Here is an 18,212-nt window from a genome sequence, read left to right as displayed (position 1 = left end):
CTGTTTGTGAGAGATAAATAACTCCTACTTACCCCAGCCACCATACAGCAACATGCCCATGTGTCCACTGGAAGGAAAATGCTGCAGTGTTCATGCTATCTGTTGTTGTCTCTGTAGGACCTGAGAGGTATAGACTAGAACTATGGTGCTCATGCTACTAGTACCAAAATAGCAGATGACCATTTCTATTTCATCTGTTGCCCACTTGACACCGAACAGTCGCTCAGATATTTGCACTTGCTAACTATTTCCTGTGTTACAACTCTGGCCTTGCCGGCAACTATTTCGGTAGGGTGTGTTCAGTTCTACTCTTTCAGTGCTTATTTGAAAATGGATTTTTACTATAAGATTCAATGCTCAAGCGAAGAGCATTTTGATAGTGTTTTTGTTTGGAGTAACAGAAAAGTACGTCTTCACTAGGTGGATTGGGAGAAATTTACTGTAAGGATTTGTGAGGATCATGTTACCATTTTTCTCTTATGGATTTGTCAAAGGATGAAATACGTAACCTCAAAAAAAGGTAAGGGGTAAATTCTGCAGTAGATTGCTCTGCTTTTACTTTGCTGAATTAAAAATGAATATGGTTCATTGAAGGTGACTATTTTCCTGACAGAATATCTGTTTGATATTTTCTTAGTGTATATTTTATTTTCCTTTTAAAAATAATACATTCTAAGATGTTAAGCTATTTCACATTTTCACAATTTCATGAAAAACAGCCTGTTATTTTGAAAAACTTTCCTTGAGGTTAGTCAGAAGATCACCATACTGGAGATCTTCGCTTCACATAAATAAAATAACAGATGTGGGAAATTACTCTTACTGCAAGTTGAAATGGAATCGGCAGTGGAAAAAATGTGTGCTTTCCAAATCTTCTTGGCTACTTAGCGCATATCTCTGTGTGCTCATAAATTTTTGAAGAGATTTATCCTTGGTCAGCATTTGAAAGTTAAAAAATTAGATGACATTTCAAGAGTTACGCAAAAGTGTCAAATGCCATGCTGCTAAACACATGTAGTATAAAACCTGCACTTTTAAGGCACATCCCCTTTCTATGACGGTTATGAGCTGTGATGGTGGGTGCTTGTTTCAGGTCAGAGGATACACATGGTTTAATGAGTTATTCCCGGCTTACCCACACAGTGCAGCAGCTACAATAAAATAGTTAATGAATGATGACAAATTAATATTCTTTGAAGTCCAAATAACTCAACAAACATGTTGGATCACAGACTCGTAAGTCTGTTATAAAATGCCTTTTAACACTATTGTTTTGGTTGAATGCATGGTGATTGTACTCTTCTGTGCATATATTAATTCATTTTGAACAGTGTTGAAAAAGTATTTCATTTTGAAAGCAGACCTGTTGAGCAGAACACTTATAGGTCCTCTGCGAACTTTAAATATGCATTTGTTTTACCAAATGATTGCAAAGGGTTATGTAGGTGGCCTGTGTATGCGAAAGGGCAGAGAGACATCTGCCTTCCTCTAAAAATAGTTTGTGTTTGGCATGGTGTACCTTTCTTTACTGTACATAGTCACAGGCTGGTTAACCACCCACCTTTGAGGTCAAAACAATAAGCTGTTTTTGTTCTTAAATATAAAAGTTAGTTGTTTTAAAGTTACTGACTTTTGGCTTTTCACTGTTGTCTGGCAAATATATATATTATTTCTTTTTTCTTTGTCAGGAAAATCACAATGTAATGGGCAATATGTGGTGATGACTGCAAGAAATGTCACACCAGGTAATTCAGCATCAGATTGAAGGAACTGGGCACAAGCATTCATCATGAGCAACCAGGAGAAGCGGCATACAAGCCACAAAACAAGCATGCAGCACCTCCGTTATCTTGATAGCTTTATGGATGAAATAGATCGGGAGGTAATGAGTCTGACAGATCGCTCTTTCAAGAGTCTATGTATTGGAGATGAAGCAATCTATAATGACTCGGAGTTCTCTCCTTCTCCAGTCAGCTGCCACAAGCCACTGGTGGAGGAGGTCTCAAAAAAGACCCAAGAGAGCTTGTTTTCTTCTGTTAAGAAACTTAATTCTTACCCCCTTAATGGCATGAATGATGCATTGAGTAGATCAAATCAGTCTTTCAAAGACTTGTCACTTTTTGCAGTGTTTGAGGCCAAGAAGAACGGTGAAGATACTAAGATGACAAATGGTGATTCATGGGACAAATCTGCTCTACTCAGCATCCAAAAGGAGCTCTCAGAGTTTTCTGCAGATCATCATAGTTTGGCAGCGGAACATCTTTCCACGGTCGAGAATCACCTCAAATCAGCTGAAAAAGGGTCTGCCAAAAAATCAAACAAGGATGCATCGATACCCTCAGAAAAATCCTCTAAAAGTAAACATAGCAAAAACAACAAACTGAGAAAACTGAAATCCAAAAACTTTTTCCTTCACAGTGAATTCAGCCCATTCCTGTCATGGGGGGATTTTAATAAATTCTCAATTGGGCAGGAGAACATTTCAGAGATTATGCTAAGCAATAGGTCACCAGAATGGTATGATTCGCCTTTTTACAAAGAATTAGCTGCAGCACATGGACACTATAAATTAAGTTTCCCCAGGTCAGTGGGAAACATTTTTGAAAAGTGCCCCAAACAAATAGAGACTCATCAATCTAAGCCACAACTTGAGTCTGTGCAATCCACTCCACCCAGTGTACCCCCAAAACCAAAGATAGAGACAGAGCACATTATACAGTACAATATTCCAAGTAAGGCTTCTCTGCTTGCTGCTGAACAGAGATGTAATTCAGAAAAGGGGGAGACTTGTGTCCCCTGGCGAAAAAACAGAAGCAGAGCAAAGAGTGCTCTTCCTGTGGGGCATTCTCTCATTAACCTACCAGTTTGCAAGAGGTCAAATCCTGAAGAGGGAAGTGCACCACCATTTAAAAAAGAGGTGCAGACAATAGAGGACCAGACCTCCACTACTTCAACTCCTTTCAGTATTTCACAGCTTTTGACACCAGTTATACCTTCCAGACATGGGACAGGGACCTCAGAGATACTGCAAGCTGTGCTCTCTCCAACTGCCCTAGAATTTCCACAACTCCCTGAGAGAGAGATGTATCCATTACCTGAGATTAAGCGAGAGGGGTACAAATCCATTGCATCAAACTTGTTGTTCAATCTCAAGGACAATAGAAAACGGGTTAAGACAATGTATAGCCCGCCCAAGTTTAAAGGTTTGGATACAATAGGTCAAAGCAAAGAGTCTCCCCTGCCCAAGGTGTTAGTTTCAAAAGATTTACATGAAATTCCAGATATTTCAGAAGATAAAACTATATCACCTGCTTGCCAAAAAGCCATCATCTCTCCAATGAGTACCCTTTTGGAATTTACAGACGCTCAAATTTGTTTTCCTCAAGGAATTGCAAATGGAAGTATGCCAGATGACTATTTGGCATTAAGTCTGCTTCAATCTGGAAGTCCCTTCAAATCAAACAGGAGCCCTGCAGCTAACAAGGCAGTATACCCATCACTACAGTTGTATCCAAAAGCTAGTCCTGAGGAAATTAACATCAGAGCAAATGCTCAAACTGTGGTTGACACCAGCTCTTGTATTTTCACAGATAAAGATGAAGAGCACAGCAAACATCATAATACAGAGAGTAATAATCCAAGTAAACTATTTAAAGGTGTCATTAAAGAGCTGCCAAGCAAAATGAATCCCCTAGAGTCAGTGATGGATACTGAAAACCCCACAGTAAGTTTATATAGAGAAAGTGTTCTTGAGAACAAGTCTGGAATAAGCCCAAAAGTAAAAGAAACGGATGAACAAGCCATTTATGATGGAAGTCAAACCAAAGATAAGTTAAAAAATAAAGAAGTCAGCAAACAGAAAAGCCCTGTAAAAGAAAAGGAACCCAACAGAAAGGAGGCAGGAGCAAAGCACGTGTTTTCTGCAAGACAGAACAATTACATTAAAAGTCAGAGATTTGTAAGTACAGACATTGACGATAATGATGGTGACTTTAGTGCAAACAAAGTGTTGTTGGCTATAAATGATAAAAATTATAATGATGAGTGGTGCAGGCATTCCAAAAATCCAAAAACAGAAGAGATAAAACAAGAGGAGCATAATACAGGCATTCATAAAGATAAAGTACTTGTTCAAACCAAAGTGGGTGGACCACTATTAAATGAAAGTGTTAATGTCAGAGCTGAGGCTACTACAAATAAAGACCAGAACAGTATCATATCAAAGAGTGTTTTAGAAACTCAAAGTGAGCAACAAGTAAAGAATGAGGCTTTCTCCATGAAGGGAAACATTTCTGCAAAAAGAGCACTATTTGCATCAATGGAACAGGTGCCAAATAAGACAACTGTACCCTTAAAGAAAGATAACTTAATCATAGATAAATTTAACCTGGCCAAAGTAGCTTTAGAGGAAGTAATTGCTGAAAGAGAACAAAAGAAATTGAAAGGTAAGGGTCAAATCTCAATCGCAGGAGGTTCAATCAATGATAGGAATAGAGTTGGCTATGAAAAAGAACAAGATGGTCATGAGTTACCCATCAATGGAGAGGACCAACAGACAAGTATGAACATGATGAGTGACAAGGAGAAAAACACAAAAGATGGCAATGGTCTAAAAAGTGTATCTGCTTTTAAAACAAGTGGCAAAACTGTTGGAATGATGTCAGAGGAGGTGGCCAAACATGGTGTAAGTTCATTGTACATAGGGGAACAAGAAAGGAACACAGATAATGCTAGCAAGGGTGATAAAGTACTTGGAATCCAAGAGAAAGTGTTGATGAATAAAAATATAAGTCATGCAAATGAGCATACAAAAAGAGATGATCATTTGGAAAGTGGAGATATTCACAGTTTGGGACAGTATAAGGAAGAATTAGGTGTTAAGAAAAAGGGAAATTTCTATAAACCCAAGGTACCCCCAAGAAGGGGGATAAGTGATTGTCCGAGTGATGATAGAGTAGTTAAAAAGACAGAAGGCAATAAAGACTTAAAAAGACAAGGTAACACATCAGTCAAAACTGAGGAAATGGTATGTAAGGAGGTCAGCAAAGCTCAGCCAAGTCAATCAAGGAATCAAGGCCCAGTGAGAGGAAACGTATCAGCCCTGAAAAAGAAATATGACAAAGAAAGTGGGGTGCACCGCAAAGATGTTCATAAATGTCTGCCTGTAGAAGGTTCAGAAAAGTCGGAAGAAGGACCCAATGAACTGGCTGCAAAAGACAAAATAAAACATAAAACTGTTATACCAAAACTCACAGTCAGTTGTCCTGAAAGTGAAACTTATTCTATTATCGAAAAAGACATGGATTCAGAGAATGAAAGAATGTCTGACAGCCCTTCCAAAGTATCAGAGAAAGGTCAGGAACAATCTGATTCAGAAAGGAAACATGATGACACCCAAGACTTTCAAAAGGTTATAAGTGACCTCACAAACAACAAGCAAGAAATACAAGATAACAAGGTAAATGGAACACAGGACAAGGAAGAGGGATTTGTAAGTCTGAAAGAGTCAGGAGACAATCAGAACAAATCTAAAGGTCATTGCAAAAGCTATGTTAAAGAATTTTTAAATGTACTTCTTGGACTTTCAAGCTCAGAAAGGGTCAAAAGTGTGGGGGAAGATGAGGAACAACTTACTGAGGGGACAACTTTGTCCTTTGAGTTTATCAAAGCAGAGACAGGCACAAAGGACAGTATTACAGAACATGACATCCTTGGACAATCGCAATCCTTTTCTACATCAAATGGTAAACAAACACATCACAGCAGTCTATCCTCAAATGAACTCTCCCTGTTGCACAAATCAGAACAGGGGTCACAGTCAAATCTAGAAGATTTCTCAAGTAAAACAGAGGTTTGTGATGTGAAGGAAAAAGTAGATGGAAAATCTGAGGATTTCCAGAGGCCAAAAATGGATTCCTGTTATTTTAGCAATCATGAAAGTGAGTCAGATGTCTCTGACAGAGTTGTTTCTCCACCAAGTGATGTGGAGAAAAGGGGATGGGTACACTGCTTGATTGAGTCTGCTAAGAACCTCACACAAATATCGCACAGTCACAACTCACCCAAGGATCTACACAAGATGGGTCAACAATTATCTCAAAAAGATCTGGACATCTTCAAGGACTGTATGCATTCTCCAGGTAACACAGCGGTCAGGAGCCCCCAGCCATTCCAACCAACAATGCATCTCTTGTCCCCTCCAGCATCTCAACTCACTGCAGTCAAGGATGGAAAGCTTTCAGTTGGACGTATCTCTGTGTCTGAGGAGGAGGAACGAGGCTCTGCTGTGAGCACTTTATTTGAGGAGATGGACAGCTGTGCAACAAGCGCTGGAGATACAGTGGAGGAGAACATCTCTAGCACTGCACCGGCAGAGGATGCAGAGGGTTCCAAGGCACCCAGTGAGAGATCTGGTTCAGTCTGCAGTGGAAACGACAGTCATGGCCAGAACAAGCCACCTGTAGTCCCTCCAAAAACCGAGAAGGCTCTACGGCGTGCCATGAAGCTTGCCACACGGAGGATCCAAAAAGCTGAAGCTAACAGCAAATCTGAATGTAAAGGCAGGAGCACCGACAAAAGTGGCAGCCAGAAAGCTGAGAGGAGGCGCCACAGCACTGACAAAGTACATAGTGACAGATTAGAACACTGGTCACTAAGCAGTGACCGACTCAGCAGTAAACATAGTGAACATTACCTTGATGAAACACTTAAGTCCAAAACTCAAAGCAGCGATAAAAATGCTAGACATCACAGTGGTCACAAGAGCCAAAACACGGAAGCGAATGATCCCAGTAAAACATTACAACATGCAACCAAAAGCAAAGATAGACAAACAAGCAAAACTGGTGATACAAAGAGCCATAGCACTGAGAAACGACAAGATCACAAATCAAACTATATGGATCATTTTGACAACAGCAAAACAAATACCGACACTGACAGATTAGGTCGAAGCAATGAGAAACAATCACCCAGAAAACTGGAACGTAGGACTCAAAGTTTGGATAGATTTTTAAGGGATAAACTTGAAAACAAGCCTAAAAGCACTGACAAAGCTGGGGATGAAGTTAATTCTGAGTTATCAGTGGAAGCATTGCATCTCTCTACTCCAAAGGCGCTACCTTTGCGACAAAACAGCACTGAACATTCTTATGCACCAGCCACAACCAATATTGTAACACAGTCCTTCCCATTCACCCAGAGGAAGCTATTACAGGACCCTAACTCAGGACAATTCTTTCTGGTGGACATGCCAGTACAGGTCAAAACTAAAACTTTCTTTGACCCGGAAACAAAAAGTTATGTGCAACTGCGAGTACAGTCTCCTGAGGCTGCTGTAAAACAAGCCCAGCCATTGGATGTTATGAACACACCACCACTTGTGCTATATCATGGCTTTGTTCCAGTGCCTGTCTCATCCTTACCATCACAGAAACCTATTGTTAGGACTGCAGGATCTATCATTCCCCCTGATGACCTGGAGGATATTACACCTAACAAGAAACAAATGCAGGATGACTTTTATCAGAAGCACTGTAAAGAGGTACATCCTTACATTGAGTCTGTATATACGCCACAAGAATACACACCTGAAGAGGAAATTGACAGTGTGAGATGAAAACATATTTAGATTAGATAAATAGTATATAGACCATGTGGGCCAGTGGATGATCCAGATATTGAATGAAGACTGAATTCAGGGATTTGCATTGTTTTTAGATAACAGATTTGATAGTTTTCACAGTTCCCATGAGAACTTGCATTCTAATAAACATGGGAAAATATTTTTAGTATGTTTGCTGTTTACGGTACACAAGACAAAGATTGTAAATGTTTTATTCTTATTGAAGTTAGTCAATAATTGTTCTCTTACTGTTAAAAGCACTTGTCTAATTTATAAAAGCAAGAGGTTTAAGTTTTAATTTATGATGTATTGAAAGTACCTTTGCTTTCACAAAAATGTTTGACAATTGCCATGTAACAGATTATTTTGATATATCTTGTATTTGAGTTTTGGATATACTTGTCCACAGTATTTTTCACAGGTGAGCAGAAAAGTATTGTAAAATTGAGATTAATGTGAGTGTTTTATATGCTTAAAACAGCATATTTGGCAAATGCTGACTGCATCACTTTAGGGGTGCATTTTGGAATAATATAGAAATTAATTTGATGGGATGGTTGCTTCAGAAAAACAACTATTCCAATAAAAGTATCATAAACAAGCAAATTTCTGTATGTATACTACATCTATAGTCTACATCTGTATAATATTTTCTATTTTATCCAACAGATCACATCCACCTAAACCAGTAACAATGCTACTCTGGCGCCGCCAAGTGGTTAAGGTAGAGTTCTGAAAGTGAAGTGCTCATTTGCTAAAACTGCTGTAGAGTCGGGTTGAAACTAAGAATGAGTCAGGACAGGGCTGTCATCTGGGGATGTGGGGACAACCAGCACCTGTGATGAGGGGGGCCACTTACTGTAGGTCCTCCAGAAAACATTGGGCTGTACATTTTACTGAGTTTATGTATTTTTTAGCTTTAATATTTTGAGTGGTGGTGCTTTAAAGGGGATGAATTTGGAGGTTAAAGGGTTTTAGCATACTGACAGTGTGCTAACAGTAACTGTTAGACAGTCTGCACGCTAAAAGCCTGTCTAGTTTCTATATTCATCCTGTTTAAAACATCATTGCTATAGCCAAGAAAACCACTTTTGTATCAAACCCACTGCCTTCATCAATACATTTCAAGACATTGTGAGACTATTTTTATTTTTTTATTTTAGTCTATGCACACGTGTCAAATGGACATCTTTGATCTTTTGCATCTTGCCTCTCACACTGTTAAATGTGAAATATTTATAAAAATGGGTTTATACGATTAATTGTGATTTGATTAATCAATGAATTGTATCATGTAGATTAATTTGATTTAAAATTTTAATTAAGGCTGTCGATTTTACACATTAATTCAGTGCGATAAATTAGATAGAAAAAATAACATGCTATTTTTACACTGTGTATACCATAATAACACCGGACCATAATAAGGAATTTTTCTACCATAGGAGCAATTCAAGCTTGAAGCAGGCCTACCACCTTCTTGTTTTTATGAGTCTTAGTCAGCAGGGGGCAATAGGCACGACTCCTGCTGTACAGAACACGCTTCTGTACAAGCAACAAACCACACTGACAACAGACAGCACAAGATGAGAACACTTTCTTGCGCTCAAACACAGCTGGACAGAGTGCAACTTCGGATGCAAGGGGGCTTGAGATGTGTTTTTCTAAGTTTCCATCTAGTGAAAACAAAACGCTGTGTTTATTACGCCACAACCTAAGTGACCCCTTATAATAAGTCTACCTCGGACAGATTGACAAATTCAATTGCAAAATGGATTTCTTTTGTGTTCAATGATATGAAAATAATATATTACCTTCTAAAGACACTTTTTTATTTTTTCTAGTTTGGGATTTGGGTTGGGGGGTACAGTTTATAAAATATGCATTCATCTTCACTGTATTACAGCCTGTACAGCTGAAAACAACTCGCTTCACAATTCACTATTGCCACCCCTCTGTGGACATTTCACCTGGAAAATGGAGCTCACACCTGCCCATATGACCAACAGCTCTTATGGCTTTGGCCACTAGGGACAGTGTGGAATTTCGGTAAGCTTAGGCTGATTTTAGCTAAAGAAATGTCATCATACTGTTTCCAAATTCACCGTGGGTGTGTCTCAATTAGCTCCCTAGCTCCCTATGTTGTGAATCAGTAGCCATGTTTACATGCAACCAAATAATCCATTTATAATCAGACTGATAGCTCAATAGGATTGAAAAGCCTTCATGTAAACACAAAAATGATCCGACTGAGCTGGATCCAAATGAAATTTCCATCCGACTGAAGGGGTGGTGTAGACCTAAAATAATCAGTTTAGAAGAAAAATATTAGCCATGTAAATGTTTGAATCCAACTAATTTCTCAATCGTATTCTAAAATACCTTGCGCTCATGTGCAGAGGTGTGGTGCATATGTAAGTTTACACATGATACTCTTAGCGGGAACCTAAGCAATGACAAAACACATTATTAAGGGTATGCGGGCTCGCACTGAATATTCTGCAGGGCACAAATGTTCTTTCATGACATCACATAAAGCAAACGTTGTGTCATTCTTAATAGGGACTTTAAGCAGCAGGTGAGGATACGGCGTTCTGTGTTCCATTGCGTGTGTGCAACTTCACTCAATACCTGTCTTAGAAAACATAATTTCTAAAGCATTTCTTCTTTGCCATAGTGACAATCTGTCGTAAGTGACAGATTAGGAAAGTAAGGGTCTGTTCCAAAACTTATTGAGCTACCTTGCTGTCTTCTGCCTACATAAGCAGCTGTCTTCTATGGCAGCATTCTTACTGAAATGATGCCTCATAAGAGACCGATTTTGATCGCTCTACATAGGCGGCTGCTCCACGCATCATTCACCCACAGCACATGGGACACTCGACTCACAACTGATTTCAGGTGATGTGAGAGAACCAACGCAATCATCTAATGAGCATAAATACGCACAGCACACACACATTTTGGGTAAAATAGTCGGATTTGTGTCATATTAAACTGTTATTTATTGATACTTTTCCACAGCTGTTGCTTAAAGTCCCTATTATTTTGCTTACATTCAACATCTATAAAGACAACTGTCACCCACCTGTCTTTACTTCGTACTCGCATCCAGAAATGCCTTCAGTAATACTGGAGGAGGAATGGGCATGAGGCAAATACATGGTTAATTCAGACAGGGTGTTAGACTCTACTTCTAATTCTTCGTTTGCCGAGTAGAGTGAGTAACATAAGAAGAAAGCTTTTCTGGCATATTTTTTGCATATCTCAACAAAGCAAAAACGCAAATTATGGTTTTTGGTGCCATTCTCAATTTCCCAGCTTTCTATGACTGATGCTCTTCGCATGTGCAGAAGTTTTGTTCTGAATATATGTAATGCACATGTAAACGAATATTTGTATCGGTTGCAAAGTTTAGGGGACATATAAACAGCACATTCGGAATCTGCAGTCAGATTGTATTTATTCGAATTGACAAAAATGAGTGCATGTAAACATAGCCAGTATATTGTGAACACGAATTTGGGCACCGGCAAGGATGTTGATCCACTGAACATTGGGTTTATGACTTAATCAAATGTGACATGATTACGAGCTTGTGCATTAAAACACAGCTGGTATTAAACAAAAATTGAATTTTTAGGGAGTGAACGTTTCAGTGCTGAAATGTTTCTGGGATTGGGAAAGCCCTAGAATGGCCATCTCACAGATCAGTGCCCTGACTACTGAACTAGGGAGCTGATTAAAGATGCATCCTATAAGAACAGTCTGTCCAATCATGACTTCACAGACTGGGTAACACATCTTGAAAAAGGTAGGTCGACAGTTCACCAGTTTTACACTTTGCTGTATTTTGCTTGAATGAAATTAACATTTATTTGGTTTAAAGAGTCCCTTAAATAAATATTTAAATAGAAACTAATTATGACATCTTTACATTTGACAATGAAGAGAGGCTCATATGACATTTAAAAATAAAAAAAACACATCAACAAATAAATTTACATCATGCCGTTCTGTATTTTAATGGCAGCCACAATTGCCCGCAACCATGTCGTCATACAGAACGACATTTTATTCGTCATTGAAGTACAGGAGTCTGATAGGGTGAAGCACATCAAGTACACAGCACGGCTTCCTCACCACCTGTGACAGTTTCAGAGCATTCATGATGGCTCTCACTGTAGCATGATTTGTAGCCCGTATACCTTCGCCCAGTGGAAACGGACGGGACCCTGTGCAACTGTGTGCATTATAACCTCTTGGAGATATTATCCACCCCAACCAGCCAATTTTAGTGAAGTCCACATAGAGGTTCGTTCTCTGGTATGTAGAGGTTAACGAGCGCACACACCTGCGCTTGCACATTGATGACTTCACTAAACTCATCCTGCATAGATAACAGTGAACAGGCAGCCTTTTAAGTCAAACATCATGACTAGAGTTAAATAAACTGTCTGCCTCATATTAATTAATCAGAAACATACATTATTCAGGCCACCATTAAAATCCTTTTACACTAATCTAACCTGATAAAACCTAAAATGATTTTGTAAAGAAAATATTGCTTATGCAATGTTAGCACTAAAGTTTTTTTTTTCTTTTTTTTCCTGAATCACTGAAGCTCATTTTCTCTCTTGAAAGTTGAAATGCTCTATAAAACAAGATTTAAATAAATTATTATTATTTATTTATTTATTTTTACAGTTCAATCAATGAATTCATTTGTCTAAAAGGGAAGGTATGGTGTATCTGGTTGGAGGTAATTTAGCAATGACATCAGTGCCCACATAGGAATTTTTGTCTGGCCCAGCTCTGGTCCACATAATCTGTTTTCCCTTGGCCCACATACAGCAATGAATTACGGCCCTCTAGTGGCCCGGATCCGGATTTTCAGACAAGGGCCACGCATGGGCCATAACTGGCCCAAATCTCAGCCAATCAGTAGCCCATAACCAGCCCTGCGCTGGGCCAGAACATGTATAATATCAGTACCGAATCTTAGCCTTATCATGAAGAGAAATTGCAGCACTTGTTCGTGTTGATTTTATCAGGTTGTTGTCTGTTATCTGTGCAAAGTTAGGTTCCCCCATGATAACAGGAGTAAACCCAGTGACATTACTATGACGCAAATGGAAATTAGGATTTACTCATTGTTACCCTCAGCACCTCTGCCCTTCATGCAACAATTTCCATATCAGAAAATAAGACACATTTTGTCAAAATCGAACTAATAATGAAGTCAGAACTATTTAAAATACACATTTGGCTAAAAAAAACAAACAAAAAAAACAAAACAAAACAAAAAAAAAAAAACACTTTTGAAGCAATTTTTCTCAGTTTTAGTGTTGGTGTATAGCCTATTGCATTTTAACTTGCTAGGGCAGTCTTGATAAAGTATGAATGTAGTCAGATCTACATACGAAATGCGTGGTGTTCAAAATAAATGAAATCAGAATATTATAATCTACATTTTGATAAAAACAACAACAACAACAACAACAACAAAACTTTAAAGCTATTTTTCTTGGTTTCAGCAATTAACAAAATGATATTACTTAATTTACTGAAATGAATGTTCTGGGTTCAATACAAGTTAAGCTCAATCGACAGCATTTGTGGCATAATGTTGCAAAAATCGAGGTTACAGTGAGGCACCTTAAATGGAAGTGAATGGGAACAATAAAAGTGAATGTGGACAATATTTGGAGGGTTTAAACATAGAAATGTGAAGCTTATAATTTTATAAAAGCACTTACATTAATTCTTCTGTTAAAAATAGCATATTATTTGAGCTGTAAAGTTTTTTAAATTGACATTTTTAGTCATTTTAGGATTTGTTGACATTATATCATCATGGCAACGAAGCTGTAAAATTGGCTATAACTTTACACAGAAAAAGTTAGTAAGTGATTGTATCACACTAAAATCATGTTTACATGCATATGCTTTATGTCTTGTGACTATTCTTTTGAACAAAAAGTATTTTAATGTTGAAAAATTGACCCCCATTCACTTCCATTGAAAGTGCCTCACTGTAACCCAGATTTTTGCTTTTTTTTTTTTTAAGAAAAGGAGGGATGAGTCAAAATGAATGTTTGTGGCAATCAACATTATGCCACAAATGCTGTTGATTGAGCTTAACTTGTATTGAACCTGGAACATTCCTTTAATTAAAATGAACTAGTTTATTTATTTATTTATAAAGCACATTGAAAAATGTCCTGGTTGCTTGCATAACCTCTGTTCCCTGATGGAGGGAACGAGACGTTGTGTCAATGTAGTGACACTAGGGGTCACTCTTGGGAGCCTGAGACACCTCTGTTCTTTGATAAAAGGCCAATGAAAATTGGCGAGTGGTATTTGTATACCACTCCCCCAGACATACGGGTATAAAAGGAGCTGGTATGCAACCACTTATTCAGGTTTTATGCTGAGGAGCCGAGACAAGGTCCCAGCCATTTCAACGGGTAGTTCAGCATTGTAGCAGGAGGGACACAACGTCTCATTCCCTCCATCAGGGAACGGAGGTTACACAGGTAACCAGGACGTTCCCTATCTGTCACTCACTCGATGTTGTGTCGTTGTAGTGACACTAGGGGTCCCTATACAAAACGCCGCAACTGGCTGAACCGTGTTACGTGAACTGGTTGTGTGTGACGGGCAGACCACTGTGTGCCTCGTAGCCAGCGCACCAGGCCGACACGTAACCTCCCCCAACACTGTTATGAGTGTCGAACGCCCTTCCCACCTCTCCTGCAGGAAGGAAAGCACCGATCCGACTGCACATCTCTGGCAGTCTTCCCGTCGGGAAGAACAACACTTAACGAACAGATGCCACTTAAAGGCATACAGGCGCCTCGTAGAGGGGGCCCTAGCCTGAGTGATCGTGTCTACCACTGCGGGTGGTAGACCGCTTAGGTCTTCCACGTCCCATCCAGGGGCCAGACATGGAGATTCCAGAGGTCTGGTCGCGGGTGCCAGATGGTGCCCCATCCCTGAGAAAGAAGGTCCTTCCTCAGGGGAATTCGCGAGGAGCGTGAGGTCCGAGAACCACGTCTGGGTGGGCCACGTCTGGGTGGGCCGACCTGCTCCTCGTCCTCCCTGACCTTGCACAGGGTCTGTGCAAGTAGGCTCACTGGGGGAAATGCATATTTGCACAGTCCAGGGGGCCAGCTGTGTGCCAGCGTATCTATACCAATAGGTGCCTCGGTAAGGGCATACCAGAGTGGGCAGTGGGAGAATTCCTGGGAGGAGAACAGGTCTACCTGTGCCTGTCTGAATCAACTCCAGATCAGCTGGACCACCTGAGTGTGGAGTCTGCACTCTCCCCTGATGGTAACCTGCTGTGACAGCACGTCCGCTGCAGTGTTGAGGTCGCCCGGGATGTGAGTGGCTCACAGCGACTTGAGGTGCTGCTGACTCCAGAGGAGGAGACGGTGGGCGAGTTGTGACATACAACGGGAGCGCAGACCGCCTTGACAGTTGACATATGCTACCGTTGCCGTGTTGTCTGTCCGAACTAACACGTGCTTGCCCTGGATCAATGGCCAGAACCGCCGCAGGGCGAGCAGAATTGCCAGCAACTTGAGGCAGTTGATGTGCCAACGCAGCCGCGGGCCTGTCCATAAGCCGGCGGCTGCGTGCCTGTTGCAAACAGTGCCCCAGCCCGTTTTGGAGGCGTCTGTCATGACCACGACGCACCTGGAGACCTGCTCTAGGGGAATGCCTGCCCGTAGAAATGTGAGGTCGGTCCAAGGGCTGAAGAGACTGTGACAGATCGGCATGATGGCCCGCAGCGCCATGCCCATCTCAGGGAGTCTGAAGCCAGTGCTGAAGCAGTCTCATATGCATCAACCCAAGCGGCCACCGCTGAGGATGCCATATGCTCCAGGAGCCTCTGAAAAAATTTCAGTGGAACTGGTATTTTCTGTTTGAACGCCTTCAAACAGGTCAGCACCGACTGTGCGCGCTCATTCGTGGGCGCGCCATCAACGAGACTGAGTCCAACTCCAAAGAGATGCTCTGAACTGGGAGGAGCTTGCTCTTTTCCCAGTTGACCCGAAGCCCTAGTCGGCTGAGGTGCGAGAGCACCAGGTCCCTGTGTGCACACAACACATCCCGAGAGTGAGATAGGATTAGCCAACTGTCGGGATAGTTGAGGATGCGACTGCCCACTTCCCTTAGCGGGGCAAGGGCCACCTCTCCGACCTTCGTGAAGACGCGAGGGAACAAGGACAGACCGAAAGGGAGGACCTTGTACTGATACGCCCGACCCTCGAATGCAAACCGCAGGAAGGGTCTGTGTCGAGGTAGAATCGAGACGTGGAAGTACACGTCCTTCAGGTCTACCACCACGAACCAATCTTGATGCCGGACACTCACTAGAGTGCGTCTTTGCATCAGCATCTAGGACTGGAGTCTGTGTAAAGCCCGGTTCAGTACTCGCAGGTCCAAGATTGGCCGCAACCCACCGCCTTTTTTCGGTACAATGAAGTAGGGGCTGTAAAACCCCTTCTTCATCTCGGCCAGAGGGACAATCTCGTCAGATGTACCGGCGGGTGGGGCCTCGTGGTGGGGTGGAGCCTGAGGTGCCACACTGTGTCGTGGCCGTGCTGAGTTCAGGGACATCGAAGTACTTACCTGGCTCCTTGTGACCACCCCCGGAACAGCCTGGGATGGGGGAAGAAGAGGCCTGTCCTCGTGATCCCTGGAGACTGTCACATCGGGGGTGGATTTGTGCCACAGCTGGGCGCTCAGGTGTGGGGAGACCGCTGCTGGAGCACCAAACCTGCCAAAATGGAGTGGTGGATGGTGGTTGTGATGACAGCCGTGCACACCGGGTATATGACCCAGGGAACAAGGAAACCACTCTTGCTGAACTCTTGGGTACTGCAGCCACTTGGGCATGCAGCGCAATTAAATGCAAAGGTAACAAAAGATTCTCCTCCCGGCCCTCAACCGGGGGATGGAGTGGTCTGCTTACCAGTTCCAGAGCAGTGGGTTTCGTCGTCCCTGGGTCGCCCATCTCAGGGGCGCTTCGAAGCCTTTCGTGGGTTCTTGGCGGCCGTGAGATGGGTGGCGTCTGCTTCCTGCGGTGGGCTCCACGCCGGGGCCGGGCCGCAGGGGCTTGCTGTGGTGGAGCCGGTGCAGTCACCGCAGGGGGACGCCCTTGGCGATGAGCAGACGGGGTGTGAGATCTTGAGCCCGCTTCCTAACACCAGTTAAGAGTCTAGCCGCCTCATTCTGAACCATTTGCAGATGGTCCAGAGAAGATTTGTGAAGACCCAAATATAAGGAATTATATTAATCCAACCTAGATGTGATAAATGCACGAATAACTGTTTCCATATCATTCCTTGGGAACATATAATTATTTATTTATTTATTTATTTATTTTTTGGCAATAGATCTAATTTTAGACCATTTTGTTACTATTTGATTTCATTGCGTTATATCCATTTAAATATGTAAAATGGAAGTTTACTTAATCCCTTTGAGTTGGGACTACATGAATACATTTTTGAGGTAATGTTGCATTGATGGAACTGGGCAGGGGATTTCCATTTTCCAACATGCTTTGCAGTAAGATGCATCTTTGAACAAGTTGAGAATAGAAGGAAATTTGTTAATGTTTAATGTTCTGTTATATTGGTATTTAAAAAGTGCATCTGTTATTCTGGAATTTTGGAGGTTACCATTGTGGTTAAGAATTGTGCCTGTGCTTAGCTCGAGGTTGGACTTTCAGTTTCAAGTGACACTTGATTTGAGTGCTGCATAGCTCTATAAGCATTAGCTGTCAAATTGACATCGCAACAGTTTCACTGTCCTTAAACTTGCTCAATTGGCATACATAATGCCACTATCCATATGATTGTCTATATGTTTATGTTACTGTTCTTTATTATGAAGCGTCCTTGAGCTCTGGAAAGGTGCTATATAAATTAAACATATTATTATTATTATTATTATTATTATTATTATAATGATAAATAAAATAAATTAAGTTGGACCAAAATAAGAAAATTAATTTTATGAACCTTAGTAAATTGAGATTGACAAACTTAATGAAGTTGAGTTAAAACTGCCATCATACATTCATTTGAACTAATCCAACTAAATTATGTTTGCTCAATGAAACTGACTTAATCTGAATGAAAGACATCACATTTTGTGTAAAAACTTCAAATTCAAATTCTCAAATTCAAATAAGTAAGGGTAATGACTTAATTTTTTGGAGTGTTGGTGTAGCTATTGGTTTTGGGGGGGGGGTTTCTCCCCTTTTCTCCCCAATTTGGAATGCCCAATTCCCAATGCGCTCTAGGTACTCATGATGGCGTAGTGACTCGCACCAATCCGGGTGGTGGAGGATGAATCTCAGTTGCCTCTGCGTCTGAGACAGTCAATCCGTGCATCTTATTACGTGGCTTGTTGAGCGTGTTACCGTGGAGGCCTAGCGTGTGTGGAGGCTCACGCAATTCTCCGCGGCATCCATGCACAACTCACCACATGCCCCACCGAGAGCAAGAACCACATTATAGCGACCACGAGGAGGTTAACCCAAGGTGACTCTACCCACCCTAGTTTA

The 18,212-nt window shown here is 41.3% G+C and overlaps 1 protein-coding gene across 3 annotated transcripts; it reads left to right on the top strand.

The window, feature by feature from the left end:
• Positions 1–82: 82 nt before the first annotated feature.
• Positions 83–9,344, top strand: LOC127427437 (uncharacterized). 3 transcript variants are annotated; one of them, XM_051675041.1, is made up of 3 exons: positions 83–520; positions 1,689–7,543; positions 8,294–9,344. In XM_051675041.1, the coding sequence occupies exons 2-3, from the start codon at positions 1,790–1,792 to the stop codon at positions 8,306–8,308; spliced, it is 5,769 nt and encodes a 1,922-aa protein (XP_051531001.1). In that variant the 5' UTR covers positions 83–520; positions 1,689–1,789; the 3' UTR covers positions 8,309–9,344. The 3 variants fall into 3 exon arrangements, with proteins under 3 accessions (XP_051531001.1, XP_051530999.1, XP_051531002.1); XM_051675039.1 differs by lacking the exon at positions 8,294–9,344 and having other exon boundaries at positions 1,689–8,230; XM_051675042.1 differs by lacking the exons at positions 83–520; positions 8,294–9,344 and having other exon boundaries at positions 1,839–1,882; positions 2,127–8,230.
• Positions 9,345–18,212: the final 8,868 nt, after the last annotated feature.

Source organism: Myxocyprinus asiaticus, chromosome 36 (assembly GCF_019703515.2).
Source record: "Myxocyprinus asiaticus isolate MX2 ecotype Aquarium Trade chromosome 36, UBuf_Myxa_2, whole genome shotgun sequence".
NCBI lineage: Eukaryota > Metazoa > Chordata > Actinopteri > Cypriniformes > Catostomidae > Myxocyprinus > Myxocyprinus asiaticus.
Note: the sequence above shows the minus strand (reverse complement) of the source record. Positions and strands in the feature narration are given on the sequence as shown.

Bases quoted from the DNA above. Each gene is read 5' to 3' on its own strand.
- LOC127427437 (XM_051675039.1), top strand. From the start codon at position 1,790: ATGAGCAACCAGGAGAAGCGGCATACAAGCCACAAAACAAGCATGCAG.